Source organism: Etheostoma cragini, chromosome 19 (genome assembly GCF_013103735.1).
Source record: "Etheostoma cragini isolate CJK2018 chromosome 19, CSU_Ecrag_1.0, whole genome shotgun sequence".
Taxonomy (NCBI): domain Eukaryota; kingdom Metazoa; phylum Chordata; class Actinopteri; order Perciformes; family Percidae; genus Etheostoma; species Etheostoma cragini.
In genome coordinates this window covers 15,902,304-15,919,214 of record NC_048425.1, presented here as the reverse complement: position 1 = coordinate 15,919,214, position 16,911 = coordinate 15,902,304, and the positions used below count along the sequence as shown (strand labels likewise).

General features: G+C 40.0%; 1 protein-coding gene across 2 annotated transcripts in view; it reads left to right on the top strand.

Moving 5' to 3' along the window:
• The first annotated feature begins 2,019 nt into the window (after positions 1–2,019).
• The window catches only part of acap1 (ArfGAP with coiled-coil, ankyrin repeat and PH domains 1), a 22,464-nt gene continuing 7,572 nt past the window's right edge, over positions 2,020–16,911 (top strand). Inside the window, exons 1-16 of one of the 2 annotated variants that reach the window (XR_004654502.1) lie at positions 2,020–2,606; positions 4,880–4,937; positions 7,568–7,687; positions 8,291–8,344; positions 8,573–8,631; positions 9,107–9,290; positions 10,288–10,332; positions 10,454–10,549; positions 13,590–13,664; positions 13,777–13,889; positions 14,069–14,120; positions 14,250–14,350; positions 14,512–14,623; positions 14,794–14,990; positions 15,067–15,136; positions 15,315–15,409. Coding sequence is in view for 1 of the 2 variants with exons in the window: in XM_034856247.1 (XP_034712138.1) it covers positions 2,554–2,606; positions 4,880–4,937; positions 7,568–7,687; positions 8,291–8,344; positions 8,573–8,631; positions 9,107–9,290; positions 10,288–10,332; positions 10,454–10,549; positions 13,590–13,664; positions 13,777–13,889; positions 14,069–14,120; positions 14,250–14,350; positions 14,512–14,623; positions 14,794–14,990; positions 15,067–15,136; positions 15,315–15,409 (1,484 nt within the window). In the remaining variant the exon portion in view is untranslated. The remainder of the gene's footprint in view (positions 2,607–4,879; positions 4,938–7,567; positions 7,688–8,290; positions 8,345–8,572; positions 8,632–9,106; positions 9,291–10,287; positions 10,333–10,453; positions 10,550–13,589; positions 13,665–13,776; positions 13,890–14,068; positions 14,121–14,249; positions 14,351–14,511; positions 14,624–14,793; positions 14,991–15,066; positions 15,137–15,314; positions 15,410–16,911) is intronic. The other variant, XM_034856247.1, reaches the window with a different exon arrangement.

Genomic DNA, 16,911 nt, shown 5'->3' with positions numbered 1-16,911 from the left:
ACTACCACCACCATATTTTACTGTTGGTATAATGTTCTTTTTAAGAAATGCAGTGTTCCTTCTACGCCAGATATACTTCTTCCAAACACACACCTTCCAAAGAGTTCCACTTTTGTCTCATCGGTCCACAGAATGTTGTCCCAAAAGTCTCGGGGATCATCAAGATGTGTTGTGGAGAAATTGAGACGAGCTTTGATGTTCTTTTTGCTCAGCAGTGGTCTTCTCCTTGGAACTCTGCCGTGCAGGCCATTTTTGCCCAGTCTTTTCCTGATGGTGGAGGCATGAACGCTGACCTTAACTGAGGCAAGTGAGGCCTGCAGTTCTTTGGACGTTGTTGTGGGGTCTTTTGTGACCTCTTGGATGAGTCGTCGCTGCGCTCTTGGGGTAATTTTGGGCGCCCAGCCACTCCTGGGAAGGTTCACCCCTGTTCCATGTCTTCGCCATTTGTGGATAATGGCGCTCACTGTGGTTCGCTGGATTCCCAAAGCTTTGGAAATGGCTTTATAACCCTTTCCAGACTGATAGATCTCAATTACTTTCTTTCTCAATTGTTCCTGAATTTCTTTGGGTCTCGGCATGATGTGTAGCTTTTAAGGATCTTCTGGTGGACCTTACTGTGTCAAGCAGCTCCTATTTAAGTGATGCCTTGATTGTGAACGGGTGTGGCAATAATCAGGCCTGGGTGTGGCTAGAGAAATTGAACTCAGGTGTGGACAACCACAGTTATAGTATGTTTTAACAAGGGGGGCAATCACTTTTTCACACAGGGCCATGATGGTTTGGATTTTTTTTCACCTTTAATAATAAACACCTTCATTTACAAATTGCATTTTGTGTTTACTTGTGTTGTCCTTGACTATTTTTTAAATTGGTTTGATGTTCCGAAACACTTAAGTGTGACAAACATGCAAAGGAACAGGAAATGAGGAAGGGGGCAAACACTTTTTCACACCACTGTAGATAGATAGATAGATAGATACATAGATAGATAGATAGATAGATAGATAGATAGATAGATAGACAATATATGATAGATAGATAGATAGATAGATAGATAGATAGATAGATAGATAGATAGATAGATAGATAGATAGATAGATAACATGAACATGATTTCTTTTTTTTACCTTGTGTTGGCATGGAGACGTAAAATGCATGAATTGATTACATTATGGATTCCACTCAGACAGAGACACACAGGAGGAGTGAATCACACATTAGTGCAATTACTTCAACCTCAAAGTTATCAGGTTTAAGTTGACCTCGGCTCATGTACACACTAAAGACTCATCAGAACGTTTTTAGTCCGTTTCCCTTTAATAATAATTGTATAAAATGTTCATTTTTGCAAAAGTGACCCTAACATAAAATGGCTACTAGCTGCATATTTTCATCGTTTTGTGTGGAGATCTTTTATTTATTTTATTTTTGTATTCAGAATACAGTCAGTCAACAGTTTGTATTAAAAAAAACGATAAAGCGATCGATCATTTGATCGTTTGGAATCCCAGGGAACCAATGAGAACACAGACATTGTAATCACTTCACAGGCGTGCTGCATGTGTCTGACTACAGTCTGTGGTCTGTGGCGATGATGAGGACAAAGGGCAGGTTGCCTATTTAAAGTTGCCCAACACGTTGTGATGGATTCATTGTCAGACGGTGGCTTTTATAGGCAGCTCTCTTCACGCCTCAAAAAAAAAGGTTGCCAGACAAGAATACACACCCACTCCCTCTGCATGTGATGCTTACAGTTCACAGAAACTGAAAAGGTGAATCCACAAACTGCACAAGGAGAAACAAAATAAGGGGGAGGAATATTCCACATGGCCTACAGCATGATACCAAGTGTCAGATTAAGATTAAAGGTAATTCAACTCTAGATATTTACATGTGACTCACCAGGTGGATTTAACGTAAAACTCATTAGTCTAATTTCTCATGTTCAGTTACTTCAAAACCACAAATTACCATGAGTAAGAAACCCGGAAATGAGATGGGGGGTTGGATCTGGTGTGTGTGGAGAGAGAGAGAGAGAGAGAGAGAGAGAGAGAGAGAGCTACTCCAGTCGGCTCTCTTGGGAAGTAACATCCACTAATCTACCGGCTACCATCTGATTACATCTTATTCTTTTGGAATTTCGATCTGTTTTGCTCAGTAAAGGATTCTTTCATAACGGAAAAAAAACTTTTGCAGCATCCTCTCCTCGGGCACGAGGACTAACTCGCCTTTTATGTGCCAAATTAAAATGGTAATAACGCAGCTAACATCTCCCTGCGCCCATTCACAACTTGTGACATAAGTCGTGTTGTGGCTCGGTGCGCGGCAGAGGAGGCACGCGGACACGTTGTCCCTCCAAGACAGAGAAAAGGCTGAACAGGACGAGCTGTGGGCGGAATACAAAGTGATCTTGTGAAAGAAAACGTCCGACAAAAAGAATGAGACAAGCTGCCGGTGTGGGGCCTTAAAACCGAAGAAGATTTAGTGCTCTCTGTCGGAAGAGGATTCAACGAAATCCAGTTTTGTGTGTGATTTGCGACTGGAAACGGAGGGATGACAGTCAAGCTGGACTTTGAGGAGTGTTTAAAAGACTCTCCGCGCTTCAGGTAAGAGTTTCACCTGCGCTTTAGTGCTAATAGTGATGTAGGTAGCCTATTAAAGAGGCGGATAAACCTCATTATACTGATAGAAAAGCACCATATACTTAGGCCTACATTATTTTCCTTTTTGAAGGTCTATATTGCAATATCCTTGTTTTAGTTGCTTTTCAGACACCAAAAATGACTAGAAATGTTTGTTAATAAGACAATTTGAACTGCTGGTGCAAACAATCAGCAGTCCCCCTGGGTCTGAGGTCAAGCCATGTCATGTCACTGCCAGTGCTGGGGGTCAATTAAAGCAATGGGAGGCTAAAAGCAGGCCTGAAAACACTGACCTGAAGTCTGACGTTGCTAACGTCAGACTTCAGGTCAGTGTTTTCACTGCTGCATTTTGATGTGTCATTTAAAGGGAGCTATATTAGACCTGTTATTGTTACTCAACATCTTTCATTAGAAAAATATCAACAAGGGTATCAAGTTAAACTGATAGATGGGTACAGGATACTTAACTTGTGATTCTGCCCTTTAGAGCTACTTCTACGCTCTCTTTAAGACTATAAACCCCCTTTAAAAGCCTCTAAAGTTCCTAGCTATGCTGTCTGCATGTCAGCTAGAGTCTAAACAATCTTCTTTCAACACAGAGTTAAAATCTCGTGTAATCAAAAGGGAAGTGTTGCTGAATTGGTTTTGCAAGCGGCTCAAGAGACAGTTTGCCATAGCTTGGGTGTGCCCTGATCGTGGTTGGCATCCTGCCTGCGTCACAGGGGCTGGTGTCATCTCTTCCAGCTGATTTTGCACACTTCAATCCAGAGTCTCAGCCTGTCTTTCTCCCTCTCTCTGTTGCCCGTCTTGAGTTTATGAGGCTTGCGCAGTGGTGGAAAGTCTGAGTTGTGGCAGCTGCAGTGGTGAGGTTTCATGTCAGGCTGAGACAGCAGAGGAAGGTACGGGGGAAAAGGAAGAAAATGATCTCACATATAAACACAGTCATTCAAACCGATATGCAGAGAATGTGTGGGGGGAAAAGCTTTAGGCCAAATGACGGCTTAGGACAGTTACTCAAATGTGCTGGCTCCTGTTGTTAAGACTGAGGTGGGAGGGCAACAGGAAGTGAGGCGAGATGTGTTGAGGTGATCAACAGGAGAGACAGGAAGTGTGTTTTCTGTGGTGACAACCACGGCGGAAACTCCGTTTCAGCTTCGTCTTAATTTGCTTTCTTAATCTCTGTATGTCAAAGAAATGGAAAGGATGGGCCTCTTTAATAAAGAATACTTCTGCAGTGGTCTCATACTTTTTTGTCTTCTCTCTCTCTCTCTTTCTCTCTCTCTCTCTCTCCCTCTCCTTAGCTGATTTGTCATTTGCTCGTGTTTCAAGAAGACATGACCTCAGACTGTTTCAAACATCCCCGCACAGAACAAACACAGAAAACACAAACAGTTAGTGTTGAGTGTCCAGGCCCTCCTCTCCACTCAGTCTTGTCTCTTTTTGTCTTCCTCTGTTTCTCTCTGTCTATCTCTTGTACTGTTGGTGGAAGGCAGCGGAAACCACATGGTTAGGCATTTGGTATGAGAAGAGACGACAGGCAGAACGAGATACTGACTGTTAACGCAAAAAAACCACAAACTAGCCATGCACAAGACATCTAAGGCGCTTTTGTGCATGTGCGAGAGAGATGTTCAAGAAGGCCAGCTCTTGTTCTCAATAAGGGAAATAATCCATTACCGAGCAACATGCATACTAGATTTTTGCTTTTCACAGCCTGAATACTTGCAAGAGAGCCAATTCTGCTGGCCTACACAACATTTCCACGATCTAAGCTCTGGTCAAACCCGCAGAAAATGTATTTGGAAATAAACCTTAAGCCCTTAGGTTTCTAAAAATGTCAATAGTGGCATGCTAAATAACATGGACATGAGTATTAAAAGATGCACAGGAAATATTCCATTTCTTGTAACAATGCAGTCATGCTGTAGATTCATTGAAGCATTCAAATAACAAAATACACAGTTTTTTGTATTTGAAGGTTGAGGGGAAATCAGGGTCAAGACTAAAACAAAGAAATCCTCCAATTATTGTTGAATAATCCATTTATCAACTTATACTTTTAGCACCACCTTTTTAACCTTTGTCTTGACTTTAACCTTTGTAAAACTGAGAAAACATTTGGCAGAGATTTCTCACCATAAAAAAACCCGGAACGTGGGTTAGTCTCAGTAAATGTATAGTGACCTTTGACCCCTAGCTCTTGTGTTTGACGTTGTGTAATTGTGTGTCTGTTTCAGAGCTGAAATTGAAGTGGTACAAAACGATGTGTGTGATCTCGAGACACGATTAGAAAAGGTGAGACACATGATGCACCTACACACACTTTATGATGTCATAATGAGTCACTATGTTTCAAAAATGTTCCCCCCACAACATACAGACACAGCCACACACAGGTATCAGTTGCTGTGAAGAGGCAGTGATGTGAGAGGTGGGCGGCGGTAGTTGAGGTATTTTTCACCTGACAGTGAGCAGGAAGTATCGGCAGGTGCTGCTTCCCCAATGTATTGTCCTACAACAGAGAGAACAGTTTGTTCTGCTTTGATACCATAACATATTCCTTATTGTGTGTTTGGGCTACTACAGTTTACAGTTTCAGATCTATTCATCTGATAGAGAAGGTTTCTGTTCCTTGATCAAAAAACAAAATGGCATTAAAATATACAGTACTATTCCTAGATAAAAACTTAACGCCCTGTAGTGCATCATACGGTGAGTGATTTATGTGTGGCAGCAAAAAGATGGACTACAGTAACTGGGTTCCAACTCAGGCAGCTTTTATCTGCTCTGTGCAAGTGGGCTTGAGCAGAAATACCCAAGGCCTTCCCAACTCCAGTGTTGCTGCTCTGAACCTCAACCCTGACCTCCGTCAAAAAAGCAGAGACATTTTCAAGTGTATATTACTTTTCATTAACTTGTGTTGTGAGATTAGATTAACAAAGTGATCCTGTTTTTTTTCTTCCTTTCTGTTACCATGCTACATTGTATCACGCTGTTACATGTCTGATCGGCAGACAAATAAGAGGTTGGCAAGTTAAATTGTATTGCAAACAAAGGGTGTGTCACTCCCCATCTACTGGTTTAAAAAATAAGTTACCAAAAACACACACGCACAGACATATATATATATATATATATATATATATATATATATATTTATGAAATAGCATAGACTGTAAATATTCCAATAAAGTACACATATTTCAACTACTTTCCTGCTGTGACATGTTAACATATCTTGTTAAAGACCTAATGGCCCGCAGTGGCTAATGAGATCTATCTGTGCTGTGAATAACAAGGGCATCAAACCCAATGTAGTAATACAAACTTTAAAGGTGTAAGGTGTCCATCACTATACAGTAGGTGCAGCAAAGCCAACTGAAGGGAGATGGCAAGAGAAGCCTATGTAACTTTTGCGCAATTGGCAATTACAAGCTAATGGTAACGTTGGCGTTAACAGTAGCAAAAGAAAAAAGTCATGAAGTTAGCAAAAGTGTCAGAAATGTCAGTTACAAAGTAAACATCTCTCTGGTGTTTGCTAACGTTAGCAACTACTGCTCATACCAGAGCGGGTTAGGCTGAAGCTACCAAACCCTTGTAGCCTATGTATTGATTAGAGTAAGTCTTGTCAATGCAACTTTTGATTTGCAACAGAAAGGATGAGTTAATTCCTCTTTTAAAAGTACGTAGCCCTCATGTTGTCCTCGGGTCAAAGTTTTTTTAATATCTGAAATAAAGGAAGTTGAAAACAGGTGAAGCATGTTGGAAAAAGTGGCAAAATCTATGAAAATAATTCAAAAATACAAAAACTTTGTAAAAAGCAACAAAAATGTTGAGAAAAGGGGAAACATGTTTTTCATGGTCAAAGGGAAGACAACACAATGGTTAAGCGCAATCAGGGTCACACTAATTACACGGTCCTGAATGCGATATTTCTTTTCCTAGGATGGCAACGGCATCACCCGCCCTACTTGGCCTCTGATTGGCTTACCCTGTTATTCCTACCCTATACCTAGCCAATGTCACGCCTTTTGCCTAAAACCAACCAATACAACCAACAAAGGCAATGAGTACTTGCCAATCTGAGGCAGGGTAGGGCGTATCAGCATGGAATAGGTCTATTCAGGCATAATAACCTCTTTAACTGTCTATGATAATAACACCTGTTTCACCCAAACAGACATGGTCCACCATGCTTTTTGCATATTTATTTTTATTTACAGTTATATTTTCAGTTCATTGTCTTTGGCTTACAGTCCACACTGTTACTGTTATGGTAAAAAGACCCAAACAGGGTTAAAAGAAGAAGGAATATTGGTCTTACTTTTAACAGGTGGCCAGAAACATGACTCAAAACCAATGCTAACGATGTTTCATGTCTGCTAGATGTGTTAACTGGAAACTGTTAGCTTACGTGTTAGCCATAACTACCAGGCACGTCGATGTTGTGTTTACAGCTGGTTCCACTTATGAGTGAGCAAAACATGAAATATTCCATCTGTAGTCTCCAGTACAAATGTATTAAATTACTTTAAATCATTTTAAATATATACAATTACTGTCATTATTTGTAAATCTGTACAATATCTTAACTCAGTACGTGTTTCAACTTAAAAAACTTGAATATTAGTGATATATTGTTATCAGATTTATCAAACATAGATTTATAAAACCCCACATTTAAAATCAAAATACAGCCTGTAAATCCAGAAAGGGTCTGGCTCTAATGCAGTTTAATGAACTCCAGACATTATTTAACAGAAGCTGGAGGTTAAATCCAGCATGCACAGTGATTACGCTCTTGCTGTTTCATTGCTTTATTGCGTAGTCTCCTGGAATAACTCATTATATTTAATTATTCATACTGATTATGTTTAAGTACACAGGATACATTAACTGTGGTGTTGCATGTTTGTGTCATCCAGCTTGTGAAACAATGCCAGGCCATGCTGGAGGCAGGCAGAGTCTACTGCCAGACCAGCAAGAGCTTTGTCAATGGTCTCCGGGATCTGGGACAGCACTGCTCCGGGGACAAGACCATGGAGGTAGAGGATAACCACGCATACCACTCATTGTCTGTCTCATGCCATTTTCCCTCTCAGATTATGTCACATTTACTCAAAGAAAGTGGTAGTTTATGACTTTTAAGTACATATTTTTTTCTTTTATAAAGGACAACACACATTAATTAACATTTCTGTAAATGTGCTAGTGTTATCCAGCCGGCCAGTTTTCAACTGTAGTCCTTTGGCCTGAGCAACAGGAAACAGCAAGACACTAGTACAGGTTAAACTTTACAAACAGAAGTCAACAAGACACCATAAAGACAGCTAGAACAACAAATAAAGCTACAGGAAGCAGCAAGACATCAGCACAGTTACACATCAGAGTTATTATGGTAGGTGGTGCAGTGTCTTGTTTTATTTGGAAGAGTGTTCCACCTATTAGAGGCTCTAACGGAATGGTACTAGTTTTGTTTAGTCAGTCAACAATACTTTTGGCACATATGCATTACTTTTTCTCCACACAACATAAGTTTAAATGAGACCAAATCTGCACTCTGACTATGAAACACAAATAGTGGTTTTAGATAAGAAACATGCTGCTAAGATTTGATTGGAGTCTAAATTATGATTTCTTAATTGCAGGAGTGTTTGGACAAATTTTCCAAAAAGCTGTCTATTGTCTTGGAGGCACAGGGGGTGAGTCCATCTGTGTGTGTCGGTGTGTGTGTTTGTGTGCGTGTCTCGGTGTGTTGGTGTGTCTGTGTCTGGCTGTCTGTCTCTGGGTCTTTGACTTTCCGTCTTTGCACCACCGTCTCTATATATCAGCCAAAGTATGAGGTCAGACAAGGCTGCAGGATACTGTTGAACACATTTGACAATCATCTGTGCTCACAGTGAAAGAGTTTTGTCTCTGTCTCATTTCAGGAAGTGATTGAAACCACACAGAAGTCAGTCAAGACGAAGCTGCAGAACTTTGTCAAAGAGTGAGTGAGCTGCTTTTTTTTCCAATCACTCCCCCTGAATGTCTGACAACCATGAGCACAAAAACATTAAAAGGATTATGATCCTTCATTAGACCTTTCCTCGTACTTTGTCTTGCAGTCTGCTCTTATTAGTGAGAATGATCTGTTGCATTAGATCAGAGAGGATGACTCATGGCATGTGATAATAGTGCTGAGCTGGATTTTTAGCCAGTAACATATTTGAAATTTGAGGTTTAGTACTCTGTGCTCACATCTTCTAGTATTACATTTTAAACTCTATTACGCAAAATCCCAAATGGTGTGTTGGATCCCCAGTACAATAACTCTGTAGTCTGTAGTTTCTTCAACAGCCTAATGTCACAAACGTATTTGCCAAGTAAAATAATATATTTATAAATATTTTATTACAATTAAAAATAAAATAAAATTAAGTACTCACAGAACTTTCTTCTTTCCTTCCCTTCCCGTCTCCCAGGGATGTGCGTCGGTTCAAAGACGTGCGCAGAGGGTTTGAGCGTGGCAGTGAATGCCTGGAGGGGGCGCTGGTGAGGAACGCTCAGGCCCCACGGGGGAAACAACACGAAGTGGAGGAGGCCAGCAATGCTCTGCTAAACGCACGCAAGACCTTTCGGTCTGAGGCCCTGGATTACGTCCTGGAGGTGAGAAAGAACGCTGGACAAAGTTAAAATACTGACTTACTTTTTTGTTTTATGGTGAGCAACAGTAATAAAAGAGTGTGCTGTCACTCTGAATCTTACCAGGAACTGTACTTTGTTTAGCTCTACCGTATACGTTTGGCATTAATCTTATATTTCATTTTGTACTTGTACTTCAAATTGTACTTTTATTTTTGGCTTGATCTGCTTTTTTTCATTTGTATATTTTAATTTTTCAATATGCTTTTTTTATATATTGTGTATATTTTATTGATTGCTGTCACCAGTGTATGCCTGTGTGACCTGCACCATGCCTGCATGCACTGCACTTCCAATCCTCTTTGCTGAAATGTGTTTAAGAGCAATTTCCTAAACAACCGTTAAACAAGCAGACCATTAACTGGAATATGAGAGTTAATCTCAGTTTTATTTCCAGAATCAGGCTGTCCCGGACTCTCCCGTTGATTTATTTAAATATGAATATTAATATTAATTAACCAGTTTGTTGATTGGAGTTGTTTTTTTCAAGCATAATATACATTTTTGTTTATCAAATTGTTAGAAATAACAAGTAAATACATAGACTTCTATCAAATAAAGTAACACAGACTCATTGCCTTTACTGTACATGGACCAATCATGCTTCCTGACGTGCGTTGTCCCCCTCCCCAAAGGCCCATTCTAAACCAGGATAAACATAGCTTGTGTGTGCATACAGTAAACACAGGCATATACAGGGTCCACTTCAACTTTAACTACATTATGTGAGATAACAAATGTCCTAATCTGCCAAAACAGTCACATGCTGTAAGTGCATTCAGGTACCAAAACCAGCCCGTCTAATTATAGTTGTGCTTTTGCTGTTTTGAATGATAACAGGTTATCCTCTGTGCTTCTCTCCAGACTTGTGGTTGTGGCTCCCAGAAGTTTAACTGGCCGATGAGTCTTTGGTCATGGAAACATGAAAACTGTCTCAAACCGCTGCTTCATTTTGTTTCAGATTAATGTCATTGAGGCCAAGAAGAAGACAGAAATTCTGATGGCAGTGAGTTCATGTTGACCTATTTTTAAGATTGTTTTGTTGCTTTTGTAAATACATGGTGTCTACATCTTTAAAAAACGCATGTATGTAAGAGTTTTTGTAAATACTTTCATGTTCCGGTCAGATGTTGTCACTAATGGAGGCCCAGGCTCAGCTCTTCCAACAAGGCCACCAGTCTTTCTCAGAACTGGAGGAATATCGACAGAAACTGAATAAAGAGGTAATTGCTTGCAAAAGCCAGATTAATTACATATCTTTTGTTGCAGTGTGGCAATTATGGAAGGTGCTGAAATGGCTTTCAATGACAGAACTGGCAGTCTGAAGTCTAAAGGTGTTGCAAGCAGGGCTTTCATCCAGGAGGGGATTTGCTTATTTTAGCAAAAAGCCTAGAAGCAGGGGGAAACTGCCAACCTAGCCCACTTTAAAGTTTAAAAACATATTTATCATTACTTATTACAGTTTAGAAGTGCTGGTAGGCCTTTTAAAAATTCTCGTCCCTGCCGACCTAAAAGCCGAGATAAAAAATTCAATCTTGACTTTAGAACAGCAGTGGGTAAAACAATGTCACCACATAATCCCTTTATAAACTGTTCTGGAGCTTTTGAACATATCATATTCCTCATACCCTGTGGAGGTTTGATTATTGGAGAGCAGGTCTCTGTATTGTTGTGTACTGCTCAGCATTTAACAAAGATCCTGAGGTAATAAAAATGCACATTCGTGGGACTGGAAGGTAAAAAAAGCAGAGTTTTGCTACACAGTTTTTCTTTTTTCTCTAAATGTTGCTTTTTTGTTAAGAAAAGATTAAAAAGTGTTCAAATGAAAAAATGAGAGCATGCCAGTTAAAGAGAAGATGACCACACAGTGATATTTACAAAGCAGGTTTCAAACATTCAAAACGACTTGCAAAATATTTGAGGCATTAACTTGATTAAAAATGTTACATTAGTTCAGCTCAAAGGGGTTCAAAAGGTTTGGGCATCCCAGGTAAAAAAAATTGTATTAATGTACATAACAAGCCAAGAAAAGATGGAAAACTCTCCAAAAGGCATCAAATGACAGATTAGACATTTGTATAATATGTCACAAAAAGTTAGATTTTATTTCCATCATTACACTTTCAAAATAACAGAAAACTAAAAAATGGCGTCTGCAAAGGTTTTGGCACCATTCACAGTTAACTTTGTCTTTGTACAGCCCCCTTTGGCAAGTATCACAGCTTGGAAACGCTTCTTGTAGCCAGCCAAGAGTCTTTCAATTCTTGTCTGCGGTATCTTCGCCCATTCTTCCTTCCAAAAGTCTTCCAGTTCTTTGAGATTTCTGGGCTGTCTGTCTTGCACAGCTCTTTTATCCATAGATTTTTTATTATCTTGAGGTCAGGAGATTGTGAAGGCCATGGCAAAACCTTCAGTTTACGCCTCTTGATGTAATCCACCGTGGATTTTGTGGTGCGTTTAGGATCATTATCCATTTTTAGAAGCCATCCTCTCTTTAACTTCAGCTTTTTCACAGATGGCACCAAGTTAGCGTCTAAAATTTGATGAAATTAGTTTGAGTCTAGTTTTCCTTCCACTCGTGAAAATGTTCCCTGTGCCACTGGCTGCAATACAACCCCAATGCATCATTGACCCCCCCCCCCCCCCATGCTTAACAGTTGGAAAGAGGTTCTTTTCATTAAATTCGGTGCCCTTTCTTCTCCAAACGTACCTTTGCTCATTCCGGCCAAAAAGTTCTACTTTAACCTCATCGGTTCACAGAACTTGTTCCAACAATCAGGCTTGTCCATATGTTCATTTACAAACTTCAAACGCTGATTTTTGTGGTGAGGACGTAGAAGAGGTTTTCTTTTGATGACTCTTCCATGAAGACCATATCTGTACAAGTATCTCTTTATAGTGGAATGATGTAGCCCAACTCCAGTGTCTGCCAGGTCTTTCTGGATGGATCGTGCAGTCAAACGTGGGTTTGGACTTGCTTTTCTCAAAATCCTGCTCTGTCTTATGTTTTTCTTGGTTTTCCAGATCTTGCTTTGCTTCCCCTAGTCCTGGTGACGGCCATTTCTTAATTACATTCCGAACAGAGGATATTGGCAGCTGAAAACCCTTTGCTATCTTCTGATAGCCTTCTCCTGCTTTGTGAGCGTCAACTATTTTCAGTTTCAGTTTTCTAGACAACTGCTTTGAAAAACCCATGGTGCTGATTGTTGGGGCAAGGTCAGATGAGTCTGGGCATTTAAAACCTTAAGATTGCCATCACCTGGTCTTTTCAGACAATGATTGAGAACAATCCATGACACTGTCAGGTCTCAGCTTTCCAAAACTCTGCAGGGTGCCCAAACTTTTGCAGATGCCATTTTTGGTTTTGTTATTTTGAAAGTGTAAATGTTGGAAATAAAATCTTACTTTTTGTGACATATTATACAACATCTTTCATTTGATGCCTTTTAGAGATTTTTCCATCTTTTCTTGGCTTTTTATGCACGTTAATACAAATTTTTACCTGGGGTGCCCAAACTTTCGAACCCCAATGTATAACGAAAATGACATAATGTTTTTCATCGTGCCAGGAAAAAGTGAGCAACAACAGGAATGTGTGTGTGTGTCTGTGTGTGTGTGTGTGTGTGTGTGTTGCTTTGTCAACCTTTGACATTAGCAGTACTATTGTATTGATAAGGATGTCAAACAGGAAATACATTTGACAGCGTTCCCTGACCGAATCCAACTGCAACAAAGTTCTTCCTATTTCAACAGGAAGTGAGAGAGAGAGACACACAGGAATAAAACACTGAAAAAACTCCTCCAGTGTTGTTTTTCAATTTGAAGCAGGATGTAGGAAGAGGTTGAACACTTCCTAATTTCTATTTCCTGAAGAGCAAAGACTGCAGGATTGATAACCTACTGTAAACTTGTTAATGTCTTTCCGTTTCTGTCTTTCTCAACATCAGGCAAAGATGTTGGAGAGGAAAGGAAAAAGGGAAAGTTGTCCTTGATGACAGTTAATAGACAGACTAAATAGGCATGAATAGAAAAGAGAGAAACATATGTACATAAATCAGAGTCTATGCAATTACATTTTCACATAGTTTTACTTGCAGAGCAAAACTGCAAATCAGTGAATGTATGAGAAAGTTTAATAGATTATACTTATGTTTGTTTAAACTTTTGATGGGGAGTTATTTTGATTGGAATAATGTACATCATTTAAAAATCAATATTTGTCTCTGTAGAATGACCTCTCTGTGTCTCTTTCTGTTTTAATAGCACACTCAGTTTGTCCTAAACGCTGCCCGGGAGAAGAGGGACATGGAGCAAAGACACGCTGCAATTAAGAAAAAGGTAATACCTTTACAAAAATACTTTTACATATATATAAATCTAATAGAAATAAAAAAATTAAACTGCAATAAAAGAAAAACTACAGTGATTTGTTTTTGTCAAATATTTCCAGGATGTGTCCTATGATGACTCCATCATGGATTTCAATGCTGATGCAGCCAATGGAATCGCCATGGAGGGATACCTTTATAAGAGAGCCAGCAACGCTTTCAAGACCTGGAGCAGGTACAAATTCACCCAGGAAATGGGATTTCCCCCCTCCATACTTTTCACTAAAAGGACTCAAATGTCCCAAAACTATTCCTGAACTGTGCACTGTGTGTCTCTTGTGTCTTTGCTGGTTCAACAATGATCCTGAAGGCTTCTTGACATTGTGACCTTTTCATATTCTCTTTCCTATCCAGGCGTTGGTTCTCAATTCAAAAAAATCAGCTGGTCTACCAGAAGAAATTTAAGGTATATTTTAGATGTCTTCACTGTCACTATTTTTTAACGTGCTTTTAAAAAAGGCTTGAATAAACACAAATGTAGATAATAACTTGCACAGTGTGACCTGCATGTCTTTCTGCTTTGCGTCTCTCCCAGGACCAGCCTACAGTTGTGGTGGAGGACTTGCGTCTTTGCACAGTCAAGCCTAGCAGTGAAAACGAGAGACGATTCTGCTTTGAAGTGGTCTCCCCCTCAAAGTGAGTGTTGGCGCAAATGTTTGTGCATTCATACAAATGTGTATTTAAGTGATGGCGATGAATTTTCATCAGTGTTAAGTGTGTGGATTAGCATGTCCTGTAAAAGGGGGGGGGGGGGATATTTTCACATAAATATCTCATGTGTTGGTGTACGTGCGTAGGTGTTGTTTGTTACAGGCAGACTCGGACAGGCAGCAGCAGGCGTGGATAAGTGCCGTCCAAAACAGCATCGCCTCAGCCTTTCAGGAGCACAGAGAGGACCCACACAGCCCAGTGAGAAGACACACACTCACACACACACACACACACACACACACAGACACACACAGACACACAAACACAATAAACCATCATGCATTTTTCAGTTGGAGTCTAATCTAAGGGGGTACAGAGGAAGTAATGTGCCTTTGTGCCTCTTCTTATTCTTGCGTGTGTGTTATCAGAGACAGCGCCTCAGCTCGGTGTCGGCGAGCAGTTTGGGGGGAGGAGTGGATCAGGAGAACAAGGGCTGCAAGGCGCTGGAGGAAGTCCAGGCGATCCCAGGGAACAAGCAGTGCTGCGACTGCGAGGAGGCCGGTCCTGATTGGGCCTCCATCAACCTGGGCATCACGCTTTGCATCACATGCTCAGGAATACACAGGTACACACACACACACACACACACACACACACATTTGGCTTAAAACCTTAGCTAGAATGGTTTCCTCCTTCAACAGGAGCCTGGGAGTCCATTTCTCCAAAGTACGCTCGCTCACTCTCGACTCCTGGGAGCCAGAGCTCATTAAGGTAATTTAACTTTTTAACTGCAGCAGCTACACAACCTCATTATTGCATTTTCTGTACTAACATAAGTTCCACTGAGTATAACGATTATGGAATGAGTTATGTAATTGTTTACTTTACTACAAAAAGAGCAACAAACTCTAAAATATAAATACAAACTGTATTTCTTTGCTTTCTTCAGTTGATGTGCGAATTAGGTAACACAGTAATCAACCGGATCTACGAGGCCCGGATTGATGAAATCACCATCAAGAAACCCCACGCCTCCAGTCCCAGGTACAAACTCACCAATGCACAGACATCTGAAGGGAAGGGAACATTCCACATGTGTAAAATTCCATGATTTTACGCATGCAGCTCAGTTTACTCGTCATAGAAGGTACTACTGAGCCTGTAAAAATGGCTTTGGAGGACAATGACCCTGGTGATCGTGGTTATCTTTGCTTTGGCTTTTGATGTCATATTTTCAGCAAAAAGTCTACTTTAGAAATGTACTTTAAGGATGTGGACATATAAAAGGAAAAGAGGATCTAACAAAAAGATGCTTTAGGTTGCATTAAGGGAAATGTAGGACGCATCATTTCTAGAGCATGACCCATAATAGAGAATAAAAATCAGGATATCTCAGCCCCCGATCTATGACCAGTCTTATTTCAGTGTGTCTCACACAAGTCTCGTAACTTTGTGGGAGTGCATTACCAAATTGTTGTACTAAGCTTTCAGTCATGAGGAACAACTCTGATTTATATGTTGGAACGAAATAAAGAAAGAAAATGCACAAAATGTTTGACATTATATATTTTCTATTTTCTCTGTTTTTGTGAACCAGATATTCCCAAAAATATTTTTTTAAATGAAGATGTGAACGCACATTTTAATTTTTTCACACTATGCGGATTTTTAGGGTTTCAATCCAACACCTTTTGTGTTTTAGTGCTCTTTGTCACATCAGTCATCCCAGGTGGCCAAATACAACCTCCTACTAGACATCTTGGTTTATTGAAATAATGTTGGCAGTGATCGTCATGCTTTGTGGAAAGGATTTTGTTTAGCGTTTGAAAGCAGTGCACATTGTGATCACACTGCCGAAAGAGCAGTTGACATAGTAGGTATTAGGTTTTTGATGTTAGAGCGGGTCTGCCATAGACGGTAAACCACACATGTGGAACACCCATGACTGTGTATTTGTGTACTGTATTTTAATGGGAAATGAATTTGGCCACACCACATTTCAGCCATACTGCTAGAAAACCCAATCTGCTGAAAAGAAAAGAAAATCAATTCTGATGAGAAAGCAAAAGACAAAAATGAGTCCCTCTTTTGTTTGGATTGTTGTATTTATTTTATGAATTATGTATTAATGTGTTAATTCATTTAATATTCAACAGATTTTACTCTTTTGCCTGTTTGCAATTGCAAAGACTTGCTTGCTCCTCCATAAAAAGGTGACAGTACACACCTGTGCTACAAACCTGTCTGACTTGTTTCCCGATGATAAAGATTTTCCAGTGTCATTTATCAAGCTGCTGTTAGTGAAGCTGCAAAAACACCCAGAGATCAGCAGAAGTAAAGAGAAAGACACTCTTTATCTCCTCCTGCCGTCACATTAATTAATTCTGCCTTTAAATTCTATTTGTACATTGACACCTCTGAGAGTGGATTTGGCTTACTGTAGATACTGTAGTATATACAGTGAGGACAATAAGTATTTGAACACCCTGCTATTTTGCAAGTTCTCCCACTTAGAAATCATGGAGGGGTCTGAAATTGTCATTGTA